The sequence below is a fragment of the Pristiophorus japonicus genome, chromosome 4 (genome assembly GCF_044704955.1).
Source record: "Pristiophorus japonicus isolate sPriJap1 chromosome 4, sPriJap1.hap1, whole genome shotgun sequence".
Taxonomy (NCBI): Eukaryota; Metazoa; Chordata; class Chondrichthyes; family Pristiophoridae; genus Pristiophorus; species Pristiophorus japonicus.
The window spans coordinates 215,578,389-215,592,589 of record NC_091980.1 but is presented as its reverse complement, the minus strand read 5'-3'; the positions used below and the strand labels follow the sequence as shown (position 1 = coordinate 215,592,589).

The 14,201-nt window shown below is 51.2% G+C and overlaps 1 protein-coding gene across 10 annotated transcripts in view; it reads left to right on the top strand.

Annotated features, from left to right (window-relative positions):
* Positions 1-14,201, top strand: part of ttc6 (tetratricopeptide repeat domain 6) — a 630,178-nt gene that overhangs the window by 88,306 nt on the left and 527,671 nt on the right. For 9 of the 10 annotated variants that reach the window (XM_070879080.1, XM_070879076.1, XM_070879078.1 and 6 more), the window contains one exon: positions 10,395-10,556. The exons of the other annotated variant lie outside the window; for it this stretch is intronic. In XM_070879080.1, the coding sequence (XP_070735181.1) occupies positions 10,395-10,556 (162 nt within the window). The remainder of the gene's footprint in view (positions 1-10,394; positions 10,557-14,201) is intronic. 10 annotated transcript variants of the gene reach the window in all.

Genomic DNA, 14,201 nt, shown 5'->3' with positions numbered 1-14,201 from the left:
ACAGGAGGAGCATATCACGTGTCCGAGCTCTCCTGCTATGACTTAACCCTTAGATACACTTAATTTGGCGACATCAATGTTAACAGGTTACTTACTGATATAAAAAAGAAAAAGAAAAGCTACTCACCAATCACTTACCCATTTGGCTGTGACGTCACCTTTTGATTTCTTTCTACTTCTTTTTTGCTTATTCTCCCACCTCTCGCTGCCGCTGGGCCTTTTGTAGGCCTCACCAACGCCACCACCTCCCGCCTCTGACTGCCGCTGCCTCTCGCTGCCACTGGGCCTTTTGTAGGCCTCACCAACGCCACCACCTCCCGCCTCTGACTGCCGCTGCCTCTCGCTGCCACTGGGCCTTTTGTAGGCCTCACCAACGCCACCACCTCCCGCCTCTGACTGCCGCCGCCTCTCGCTGCCACTGGGCCTTTTGTAGGCCTCACCAATGCCACCACCTCCCGCCTCTGACTGCCGCCGCCTCTCGCTGCCACTGGGCCTTTTGTAGGCTTCACCAACGCCACCACCTCCCGCCTCTGACTGCCGCCCCCTCTCGCTGCCACTGGGCCTTTTGTAGGATTCACCAACGCCACCACCTCCCGCCTCTGACTGCCGCCCCCTCTCGCTGCCACTGGGCCTTTTGTAGGCCTCACCAACGCCACGAACTCCCGCCTCTGACTGCCGCCGCCTCTCGCTGCCACTGGGCCTTTTGTAGGATTCACCAACGCCACGAACTCCCGCCTCTGACTGCCGCCGCCTCTCGCTGCCACTGGGCCTTTTGTAGGATTCACCAACGCCACGAACTCCCGCCTCTGACTGCCGCCGCCTCTCGCTGCCACTGGGCCTTTTGTAGGATTCACCAACGCCACGAGCTCCCGCCTCTGACTGCCGCCGCCTCTCGCTGCCGCTGGGCCTTTTGTAGGATTCACCAACGCCACGAACTCCTGCCTCTGACAGTCAGCGCGGAATGCCTGGCCATGGTCCATTTGTTCCCAACAATGGAAACTTTAACTCATGCTGGAGGTTTGGGGGAAAACACTCAGCTAGATCTTGCAGATTTCAACAATTTGTCTGCAGAAACTGCGATCTCAGTGGCCATTTAGTTCGAATGTGCAGGAAGTCTGCAACCAGACTAATATATGAGGCGGATGGACCAGAAGAGGGTTCTTTGAGGCAGGATGACTTTTGGGGCAAATCGATGGGCGCCGAGGTTCAGCGGGTCCATGTGGCGAATATTTGCAGTTCATACACCAGAACGCCACCAATTATTAAACGGTATCCCTGTACGCTTGGAGATGGACACTGGGGCCAGCCAGTCACTCATGGGCATTCAGCAATTTGAGAAGCTTTGGCCACTTAAAGCCAGTAGACCAAAATTAGCACGTATTGAGACACAATTATGGATTTATACTAAATAAATCATTCCGGTGGTAGGCAGTCACACACAATGGGTTAGTGAATCGGCTGCCGCTCTGGATTGTCCTGGGCAATGGTCCCGCACTGTTGGGGAGGAGCTGGTTAGCTGAGATGAACTGGAAATGGGGAGATGTTCACGCAATGTCATCTGTGGAGCGAAGTTCATGCTCACAAGTCCTACAACAATTTGATTCACTATTCCAACCTGGCGTCGGCACTTTCAAAGGCACTAAAGTAGTGATACACATCACCCCGGACGCCAGGCCAGTGCACCACAAAGCCAGAGTGGTGCCGTATGTGATGCGGGAAAAGATCGAGAGTGAATTGGACTGGCTGTTGAGAGAGGGCATCATCTCGTCTGTTGAATTCAGCGACTGGGCGAGCCCCATCGTTCCCCTCCTAAAAGCGGATGGCTATGTCAGGATCTGTGGCGACTACAAGGCCACCTCAATCGGGTGTCCCTACAAGATCAATACCTGCTCCCGAGAGCGGAAGACCTCTTCGCCACGCTGGCAGGCGGCAAGCTGTTCACCAAGTTGGACCTCACTTCAACCTACATGACCCAGGAACTGGCCGACATATCTAAACTACTGACCACCATCATCTCGCACAAGGGACTGTTCATCTATAACAGGTGCCCGTTTGGCATTCGATCAGCGACCGCGATTTTTCAATGAAACATGGAAAGCCTGCTTAAATCCATTCCTGGAACGATCGTATTCCAGAACGACATCCTCATTGCAGGTTGAGACACTGAGGAACACCTCCACAACCTGGAGGAGGTGCTACGCTGACTGGACTGGGTAGGCCTGCGACTCAAGAAGTCTAAATGTGTGTTCTTAGCTCCTGAGGTTGAGTTTCTGGGCAGGAAGATTGCTGCAGATGGGATTCGGCCCACCGAATCCAAAACACAGGTGATTCGACGAGCACCCAGGCCCTGCAACACATCGGAGTTGCGTTCATTCCTGGGACTGTTGAACTATTTCGGGAACTTTCTCCCGAACTTGAGCACATTGTTGGAGCCGGTACACGTGCTCCTGCGTAAGGGTTGCGATTGGTTTTGGGGGGACTGTCAGGAACGGGCTTTTGATCGGGCGCGAAACCTACTTTGTTCAAACAAGTTGTTGACCCTGTACGACCCCTGTAAAAAATTGGTTCTGACATGTGATGCATCGTCCTATGGGGTTGGGTGCGTATTGCAGCAGGACAATGCTGAGGGTCAACTACAACCTGTGGCTTACGCCTCCAGGTCGCGCTCTCAAGCAGAACGGGGATATGGAATGGTCAAGAAGGAAGCGCTTGCATGTGTCTATGGTGTAAAAAAAATGCATCAGTACCTCTCTGGTAGGAAGTTTGAATTTGAGACGGACCACAAGCCATTAACATCCCTGTTGTCACACAGCAAGGCTATCAATGCCAACGCATCAGCTCGCATACAGCAATGGACTCTCATGCTGGCTGCTTATGACTACTCCATCCGGCACCAGCCCGGCACTGAAAATTGCGCTGACGCGCTCAGCAGGCTTCCACTGGCCACTACTGAGAGGGCAGTGGAGCAAAGCGCCGAGATGGCCATGGTTGTCGATGCCTTTGACAGCGCAGGCACCCCCATCACAGCCCACCAGATCAAAATCTGGACAAACAGAGATCCCCTCCTATCCATGATTAAGAAATGTGTCCTGACTGGGGATTGGGCGCCCGCACACGGAGCATGCCCTGAGGAGGTCAGACCGTTCCACAGACGGATGGATGAACTCTCCAGCCAAGCCGACTGCCTACTATGGGGCAGCCAGGTAGTTATGCCCCAGAAGGGCAGGGAGGCATTCATCAGGGAGCTCCACAGCGAGCACCCAGGCATTGTGCTGATGAAGGCCATTGCCCGGTCACTCGTTTGGTGGCCTGGAATTGATTCAGACCTGGAACACTGTGTTCGCAGGTGCACGACATGTGACCACCAGGCCATGGTCACGCATTCATGTTGACTACGCGGGCCCATTCATGGGTAAGATGTTCCTTATCGTGGTAGATGCGTACTCGATATGGATCGAGTGCATCATTCTGAATTCATGCATGTCATCCACCACCGTGGAAAGCCTACGTGCGATCTTTGCAACCCATGGCTTGCCGGACATCCTGGTTAGTGATAATGGCCCATGTTTCACAAGCTACGAATTCCGAGAGTTTATGTTGGGCAATGGCATCAACCACGTCAGGACTGCGCCGTTCAAGTTGGCCTCCAATGGCCAGGCGGAATGTGCGGTCCAAATCATTAAGCAAGGTATGCTCAGGATTCAAGGACCCTCCTTACAATGCCGCCTATCGCGTCTCCTGCTGGCCTATAGATCCCGAACGCAATCGCTCACGGGGGTCCCGTCCGCAGAGCTACTAATGAAACGGACACTCAAAACTCAGTTGTCCCTCATTCACCCAGTCCTGCCCGACATAGTTGAGGGCAAGCGCAAGTCACAAGACAAGTACCATGACTGTAATTCGAGGGGGAGATGTAAAGAAATAAAGGACCCTGTATTCATCCTCAATCACGCCATGGGGCCCAAATGGCTTGAGGGTACTGTAATTGACAAAGCGGGGAATAGGGTCATCGTGGTAAAACTCAACAATGGTCAGATATGCCGTAAGCATCTGGACCAAGTTTAAAAAAAAAGGTTCAGCATCGACACGGAGGAACCTGAAGAAGACCATGAGATAGAGCTCACAACACCGCCAGTAAACGAGCAACAAGAGCAATCCGAAGAATGCACAGTCCCTGCGGTCAGCCTGGACAGGCCAGAATCACCACAGGTGACAAACACTCACGTCAGTGTCCAACAACCAGAGCCCCAACTGCGGCGCTCTACGAGGGAGCGTAGACCACCTGAAAGACTAAACCTATGATCTCAATAAGACTTTGGGGGGGAGGTGATGTCATGTATGTAACCACAATATAACACCACTGTATTACTGTATACGCTCAACCTAGATGCACACCTTGACCACAAGGGGTGAACTTGTGGGAGATACTCCTTACCTGATCACACAGGTATAAAAAGGGAGGTCCCATGCAGGGTCATTGCTTTTGGAGTCCTGTGAATAAAGAGTTCAAGTCACAGAGTGACCTTGTCCCCAGCATGTGCCTCGTGTGGTTTCATGCTGTAGAGTAAGGACTTTTCACTGAGCCCCATGCGATCCAACTGACTAAGAACCTCCTCCAGGTTCTTCAAGTGCTCCATGGTGTCCCGACCTGTAACAATATGTCGTCCTGAAAGACCACTGTGCAAGGAACCAACTTTAGCAGGCTCTCCATGTTCCGTTATAAGATCGCTGCGGCCAACCGAATCCCGAACGGTTGTCGATAAACAGACCTTTGTGCGTGTTGATGCAGGTGAGGCCTTTCAAAGACTCCTCTAGCTCCTGCGTCATGTAGGCCGACATCAGGTCCAACTTGGTGAAGGTCTTCCCTCCAGTCAGGGTCGCGAGTAGGTCGTCTGCCTTGGGTAGCAGGTACTGGTCCTGCAGCGAAAAATGGTTAATCGTTACTTTATAGTCCCCGCAAATTCTAACCGTACCGTCCTCCTTGAGTACCGGAAGAATCGGACTGGCCCAGTCATTGAATTCCACCGACGCGATGATGCCTTCACGTTCCACTTTTTCACGCATCATGTACGGTACTGCCCAAGTCTTGTGGTGGCTTGGTCACGTTCTGGGAACCAAATGGATCTGCATTTTCATCCCTGAGAAGCTTCCAATGCCTGGCTCGAATAACGAAGGGAACTTGCTTAGAACCTGGGTACATGCGGTGTCATCGACGGAGGAAAGCGTTGGATGTTGTCCCAGTTCCAGCGGAATTTCCCCAGCCAGCTTCTGCCAAATAACGTGGGGCCATCCCATGGCACAATCTACAGCAGGAGTTCGTGTACTGCTCCATCGTAGGAGACTTTGACTTCAGCACTGCCAATTACACGGATTAGTTCCTTTGTATAAGCCCTTTGTTTGGTGTGAATGGGGCTGAGCTTGGGCCTGTGTGCCTTCTTTCCCCACAGCATGTCGAAGGCCGTTTTACTCATTATGGACTGACTTACCCCCGTGTCCAGCTCAATAGACACTGGAATACCATTCAATTCAACTTTCAACATTATTGGCAGGCTTTTTTAAAATTTCAAAATATACTTTATTCAAATAAAAATTTGCACAATACTTTCGAAAGCAGTTCAGTACATTTGGATGCGGTCAGCAATTCCATTGGCAGGCATTTCGTCGTGAACGTGTGTACCCCATACACCTCTGTCTCCTCCGTATGAGTTTCCAATTTCGTCTGATCCATTGTGGATCGATCTTCCTTTGCAGCATGGTGGTTTGCAGTGTTTGTAGGGTTTGCAGCTCGCCTGCACATTCGTTGGAGGTGCCCCATTGTTCTGCAGCGATTGCACGCATAGTGCTTAAAGCGGCATTGATGGGGCCGATGATCACCTCCGCAGCGCCAACAGGGTGTTAACTGCCTCGCATTAACAGATGATGGCGGACTCTGGGTCAATTGAGGTCGGGCCTCAGCAGCTGGCGTGTACGTTCTACCCTGTACATTTCTGCTCAAAACCGATGTTACTTTATGCACAGTACTGGCTGAAACTTCTTTGTTCTGCGAAATCTGCTTGTGTTGTCGCTAGTGGACATTAATGCCTGGGCTATCGTTATGGCTTTACTCAGATTCGGAGTTTCTACAGTCAACAGTTTGCGAAGGATTGTCTCCTGTCCGATGCCCAGTACGAAAACGTCTCTGAGCATTTGTTCTAGGAATCCCTCAAACTCACAATGTCCTTAATTCAGCGACGCCTTAGTTCGCCACTTCCTGGCCCTCCGATCGTTGACATGTGTAGAACCGATATCTTGCCATCAAAACGCCTTCCTCAGGATTTAGGTGCTCTCGGACCAGCATACATAGTTCTTTGTAGGATTTCTCTGTTGATTTTGCCGGGGCCAGGAGATTCTTCATGAGGCCATAGGTTGTTGCCCCAGACAGCTAGGAGGATCACTCTTCGTTTGATCGCATTCTCGTCCCCTTCCAGCTCGTTGGCCATTGGTATTGGTCGAGTCTCTCCACGAAGGCCTCCCAATCGTCCCCCTCTGAGAACTTCTCCAGGATGCCGACTGTTCTTTGCATTTTCGCGTGGTTGTTTGTTACCTCGTCGTCAATTGTTACACTTATAATAAATGGTCAGACTGAGTACTATGTGTAATGAGCAAGTGTGACCTTAGCTCCTTTATTAAGGTTCCAGAGTGCAGGTACCTCGTGGGTGGCCTGCTTATATACTGTGTTCCCAAGGGATGTTGGGATCCCTTGGGACTCTAACAGGTAGGTCCTCTGGTGGTCAGGTGTGATGCAGGTTCCAAGGGGTCAAATACATAACACCATCAATGTTGATTCAAGCACTACGTGTGCAAAGGCTGCGGAACAATGGGGCAACTCCAGCGAATGTGCAAATGTTCTGCGCCTCACCACGTGGCAGAGTCGGCAGAAGATGACTGATCCGGCGCGGATCACGCTGAACGAGTAAGAGAGGCAACTCAACCCGAGGTTGAAGAGGAAGTGTATGGGGTACACACCTTCACCACCAAAAGCCCTCCGATAATGTTGAAAGTCAAATTAAGCGGCATTCCAGTTTCCATGGATTTGGACATGGGGCCGAGTCAGTCAATTATGAGCCAGAAGGCTTTTGAGAAACTGTGGGGCAACAAGGCACAAAGGCCAAAACTAAGCCCGATTTATACGAAGCTGTGCACTTATACCAATGAGCTCATATCAGTCATTGGCAGTGCGGCAGTGAAGGTATCATACGATGGAGCTGTGCATGATTTATCACTATGGAATGTACCAGGCGATGGCCCAACACTGTTTGGCAGAAGCTGGCTAGGAAAGATCCGATGGAACTGGGACGACATCAAAGCACTGTCTTCGGTGGATGACGCCTCATGCGCTCAAGTGCTAAACAAATTTACGTCGCTATTTGAGCCAGGCATCGGCAACTTCACAGGCGCCAAAGTGCACATCCATCTAGTCCCTGATGCACGGCCCGTTCATCACAAGGCCCGAGCGGTTCCATATATGATGCGGGAGAAAGTCAAAATCGAACTGGACAGACTTCAACGAAGGGAATCATATCGCCAGTCGAGTTCAATGAGTGGGCCAGTCCAATTGTTCCGGTGTGAAATGCGATGGCACGGTCACAATCTGCGGAGACTACAAGGTAACGATCAACCGAATCTCGTTACAGGACCAGTACCCACTACTCAAAGCGGTTGACCTGTTCGCAACGTTAACAGGGAGGAAGTCGTTCACCATGCTGGATCTAACCTCTGCTTACATGACATAGGAGCTGGCTGAACCTTCGAAAAGATTGACGTGCAGCAACACGCACAGAAGACTGTTTATATACCACAGATGTCCTTTTGAGATTCGCTCGTCTGCTGCCCTCTTCCAGAGGAACATGGAAAGTCTACTGAAATCGGTTCTGCGCACCGTTGTGTTTCAAGACGACATCCTGATCACTGGTCGTGACACCACCGAACATTTGCACAACTTGGAAGAGGTTCTAAAGCGACTCGACAGAGTGGGACTCAGGCTGAAAAGCTCCAAATGTGTTTTCCTGGCGCCAGAGGTCGAATTTTTGGGGAGAAAGATTTCGGCAGATGGCATCAGACCCATGGACTCTAAGACGGAGGCCATCAAGAATGCACTCAGACCACAGAATGTGATGGATCTGCGCTCGTTCCTTAAAACTCCTCAACTATTTTGGTAACTTTTTACCCGGGTTGAGCACTTTGCTGGAACCTTTGCATTTATTGCTATGTAAGGATGACGACTAGGTTTGGGGTAAATCTCTTTGAGAAGCCTTTGAGAAGGCCAGAAACCTACTATGTTCCAACAAGTTACTTGTATTGTATGACCCGTGTAAACGTTTAGTGCTAGCTTGTGATGCATCTTCGTATGGGGTCGGTTGTGTGTTACAGCAAGCCAATGTGTGAGGCAAACTGCAACCGGTTGCATATATGTCCAGAGGTTTATCTAAGGCTGAAAGAGCCTTCAGTATGGTTGAGAAAGAAGCATTAGCATGCATATACGGGGTTAAGAAAATGCACAAATACCTATTTGGACTCCGGTTCGAGCTCGAAACCAACCACAAACTGCTCATTGCACTGTTTTCAGAAAGCAAACGTATTAACACCAATGCTTCGTCCCACATCCAAAGATGGGCACTAACATTATCTGTGTATGACTATGTAATCCGCCACAGACCAGGTGCTGATGCCCTCAGTCGGCTACCATTGCCCATCACGGGTGGTAACTGTACAACCTGCAGACTTGCTTCTTTTAATGGCTGTTTTTGAAAGTGAAAGGTCACCTGTCACGGCTCATCAGATCAGGACCTGGTCGGCTGTTCCCGGGGAAATGCAAGACGAAATTAAGCCGTTTTACCGATGCAAGGATGTAATGTCCATCCAATCAGATTGTCTCCAATGGGGGAATCGTGTGGTTTTGCCAAAAAAAGGCAGAGAAACATTCAAACGCGACCTACACAGTACCCACCCAGGCATAATCATGATGAAGGATATTGCCAGATCGCACGTTTGATGGCCCGGTATTGACTTGGAATTGGAGTCATGCATGCACCAAGGTAACACTTGTTCACAGGTGAGCAATGCACCAAGGGAGGCTCCACTGAGTCTGGTGAGCAATGCACCAAGGGAGGCTCCACTGAGTCTGTAGTCATGGTCCTCCAAACCGTGGTCCAGGGTCCACGTAGATTTCGCTGGCCCCTTTCTAGGAAAGATGTTCTTAGTAGCAGTGGACGCTTACTCTGAATGGATTGAATGTGTAATAACGTCATCATGTACGTCCACTGCCACCATTGAAAGCCTCTGGGCCATGTTCGCCACCCATGGTTTGCCCGACGTCCTTGTTCGTGACAATGGACCATGTTTCACCAGCTCAGAATTCAACGAGTTCATGACCCGCAATGGCATCAAACATGTTAGGTCTGCCCCGTTTAAGCCCGCATCCAAGCAGAACGGGCAGTCCAAACTGTCAAGCAGAGCTTGAAATGCGCGACAGACGGTTCCCTGCAGACCCGGTTATCTCGGGTTCTGTTCAGCTACTGGACACGACTCCACTCGCTTACCGGGGTTCCCCCGGCATAATTGTTAATGAAGAGTGCACTCAAAACCAGGCTTTCCTTAGTCCACCCGGATCTCAATGATCATGTAGAAACCCGGTGCCACCGGCATAACATGTACCACGACTGCGCGGCTGTATCGCGTGACATTGAGGTTAATGACCCCTTGTTTATTCTTAATTACGGTCATGGTCCCAAATGGGTTGCTGGCACTGTCTTAGCCAAGGAGGTGAATAGAGTGTTTGTTGTCAAACTTTTGAATGGACAAACGTGCAGAAAACATTTGGATCAGACCAAACTGCGATTCATTGACAATCAGGAACAGTTTGAAGAGGACATTACCATCATTGATCCACCAACACACACCCAACCAGCAATTGATCTCGCTGTCAATCACGAGGGTGAACCCACCATGCCCGACAGTCCGATCAGACCAGCCACGCTGCCGTGCAGCAATGATCCGACCAACTCACCCACGCCAGGACTTTAACTCAGGCGATCAACCCGGAACGAAGAGCTCCAGATCACCTCAACTTGTAAATAACTCTTTTCTAAGACTTTGGGGGGGGGGGAGTGATGTTATGTATGTAAACCGTATAATTGTGTAAGATTTGGCACCAGAGGATGCACCTGTTGGAGACCGAAGGGTCAGCTACACACCTCATGCAAGCAAGTTTAAAAGGTTGTCTGCCATGCTGCTTCGTCACTCTGGAGTATGATTAAAGAGACTAAGGCCACATCAGTTTGAGCTTACAGTATACAGTCTTGTGAAGTTATTCTGAACATAACACTGTTACTCAGCAACCCTTCTTTGCTTTGCAGGCCAAGGTCTCCCATAATCGTTTGGAGCAACAGCGAACTGGTGGGGCTGAGGCCGATATCCAGCAGCTGAGTGATATGGAAGAGAGGGTGCAGCAGCTAGTGGGCCCACATGTTGCCTTCCCTGTGGCCGCTGGTCATGTGGATCCCACTGGAGCAGCATCGGTAAGTGAAGATCTTCCTTTAATGCCATCTCTCCCTGAAAGTCCAAGCGAGTGCGACGCAGAGTCAGGACAAGACCGTTGATGCAAGTGCGAGCCAGAGTCAGGATGAGATTCTTGAGCCGAGTGTACACATTGGCGGCATGTCCGATGAGGAAGAGGAGGACACTGCTGCCAGCACCGTGTCACTGCTTCCTACACATGCACGCGCCAGCTCAGATACTAGGAGTACGTGGTCGGGTCAGTTAGATTTAGCAGAGGCGTCTGCACTGGGTGATGCACCGGTGCCTAGTGAGCTGCAGCATGGTCAAGGGCAAAGGCAACCTCGGGTGCCATCTCTCCGGGGGGCGGGTTCGGACTCGAATTTTGCTGCAGAGGACTCCAACGAGCCTATCAATGTGGCGGCTTACGAAACAAGAGTGGAGGCCATGCATTCACAGATGTTGGGGGCAATGGCAAGGATGCCCGAGAGCCTTTCACAAGTGGTCAGGAGTGTGGAGGAGTCTGCCACCTGCATTGTGGACAGCTCTGCGTAAACCATGGAGCCCATCATTGCCAGTGTGGAGACGATTTCTAGATTCCCAGAGTGACTGTGCGGATCCAGCTGTGATGATGCGTGGCGTGGGTGATGTGGCAATTGCCATTACAGCACTGGTGCAAGGGAATGAATGTCTAGTGCTGCTTTGGAGAGGATGGCCGCTGGCCTGGAAGCTCAGAATGCTCTCATGAACTCTCAGCAACAGGCCATGGAGCGTCTTACTGCTGTTGTCTCTGGTGGCACCAAGACTGTGTCTGCTCTCATGCAGTCACACCTAGATGCTACGCGAGATCTGACTGCTGCCATCGCGGCTGAGTCCACCACGGTCCATGGGGGATGTTCCGGTGTCACGCTCCCCCATCCCACCGACATGTGCTCCAGCAGATTGGTGGTGATGGTGAGGTGCTGCCTCAGGAGAGTGGTGCAGGTTCATTGGATCAGGATCCTGATGTGCGCTCCCAAAATCACAGCAGTCCTGAGCCGAGACCTGCCACTCCACCATTGCTGCCAACCATAGAATCGCCCCAGCCAATTCCGACTGAAGGCACCAAGGAGGATACGGCTCAGTCTGCAGCTGGCCCTATCAGGGCCAGAGTTGATTGAGGGTGTCCTAGAAGTACATCTGTAGCTTCTACACCTGAAACACACCAGCCTACCCAGAGTCATGATGCAGTCACATGGGAGACACTGCGGCATAGTTCCAGAATAGGTATGTGTAAGAGGGGTTATAAGAAAATGCACAAGGGTGAGAATTGATATGTATGTTTTGTGGATCCATTATTTGTGGTCGAAAAATTTTTTATTTTGTGTTTGAATATCTGTGCAGGTCTCTCATTTCACTGCGTGGAATGCTGTGTGTTAAAGGGCTCATTGGTTTTCCTATGGAGATGCACAGATGAAGGCTAAAGTGCGCATGAACTCAGTGGAAATGAGCAACAATGAGATGGTTTAGGATTTCCCTTGCAGGGTCCAGATGGCAACGCCGCCTCCTGTATGGCCACCGACCCGCAACCTAGTCCTCCTCCTGTGTCTCCTCCTCCTGTGCGTTGTGCTCCTGCGCCTTCTCCTCCTGGTCCTCCTCCTCAGGTGGTACTGCTGCCTCATCCTCCAATGGTTGTGCCCTCATGATTGCCAGGTTGTGAAGCATGCAGCAGATGACCACAAATAAGGACATCCACTCAGTCGAGTACTGCAGCACTCCTCCTGAGTGATCCAGGCAACGGAACCTCTGTTTAAGGATTCCGATGGTCTGCTCAATGAAGTACCTGATGGCTGAATGAGAATCATTGTACGATTGCTGCGCAGCAGTCCTGGGCTGGCGAAGCGGAATCAGCAGCCAAGTGCAAAGACGCCTAGCATACCGCAGGATGAAAGCATCGTGGCTGCTGCCCGGATACCGGGCATCAACCATGATTTTGCGGTTGTGGTCGCACACCAGCTGGACATTGAGGGAGTGGAATCTCTTGCGGTTACGGAAGATCTCGGGATTGTTCTGTGGCACCCTCAATGTGATGTGTGTGCAGTCTATCGCGCCCTGAGCCCTGGGGAAGCCCGCAATCCTCACTAATCCGGTCTGCCACTCCAACAGCTTCTCCCTGCTCATAGGGAAGGATATGTAGTCCCTCCTCCTCTTAGCATCTGTCACTTGAGCTATGCGTAGCAAACTGGGGGATGTTTGAGATGTCTGCAGTTGTAGCTTGGAAAGATCCCAGTCGCATAGAAATTTAAGGTGATGATGACCTTTTATGTGATGGTCAGAGCTGTCTTCAACCTTGTTTGAGGCTGCAGGAGATTGCACAACTCCGTCATGATGTCCTTCGCATCTCTGGAGACATTGGTCATCCGTCAAGTCCATGTAGGAGAACTGCTGTCTGTAGACCCTTTGAAAATGAGGCCTTCTACCACCACGTCTATGTAGGGGTCTTCCTCTGACAGGTGCCTCATTGGCTTCTCTTTCCTGCTCTTGTTGGTCCTCACCCTCTGCAGCCTGCTGCTGGCAAGCATCTGCCTCCTGTGCATGCTACCTCCTGTCCATATGGCCCACAATTTTGTGCGGGGGGGTCTGTGTACCTGACCCTCCTGACGGCAGGCCCTTCCTGAGGTCCTTCCAGGTGCATCTCTCTGGGTTCAGCTCTGTCACCATCTCCATGGTCTTCTACATGTTCCTCAGCCATTTGTGCTGTGTCTCTTGCCAATTGCCTCTCCATCTGTTGGAGCCGGTGCCGCCTTCTCCTGCGCGCCTCTCTGCCACGCACAATATGCAGGAGGCATTCTGCTGCCAGCACTGACCCCATTTAGTTATCCTCCGCAAGCCCAGCCTCCTCAATCATGGCTCTCTGTTGTAGAGTATGAAGAGCCTGGGCCATTATAACTTAATCCCGTTGTCAACAAGGCTACTCGCAATGGTTGAAAAAGCCTGAAAAAAATCTTGCGATAAAATTGCTGCTAGACGCAACACGCCTTTAAATGCCGTTGGCAGTCTTGAGTAAGCAGTGTGTACCGACCCAAAAATGTGTCGTTGGCACTGACAGGTGACCAAAAGATGATTTGAGCTGAATTTAGCTTCTGGGGTGGCTCCGGGGCGATGCATGATCTGATGACATCGTTAACGACGCATCTGCAGGAGCGGGGCAGAAGTGGGGGGAGAGGGGCAGATAGCCACACCGATGGAAAAACCCTTCAGGGCAATGCCGCGAATGTCGGCCAGCCCGACTGCAACTCGGCGGCCATTCCGCACCGACCCATGGCCGCTGCTTTCAGGCAGCAAGAGGCCTTATAGAAAGGGGCAATTTCAGCCCCTTAGCGTCTTGTTCAACCCAGAGCTGAGTTTCAAACCGCAAAATTGTATCTATCGCCAAAATCATCTTTGCAACATCACCTGCCTCAACCCCTACCTCATTCTCACTGCCACCCTTATCCATGGTTTTGTCACTTCCTGACCAACCCCTTGTCTAATATTTTGCACCCAGGATCCTGTCCTGTACTAAGGCCCCGTCGACCATGACTCATTCTTGCTCACTGTTCCACAAATACTCTAATTCTCAACAAAAATTCTTATTCTCAACAACAAATACCTCAATTTTACCTCTGTGGCAAAGGCATGGCTTCCAT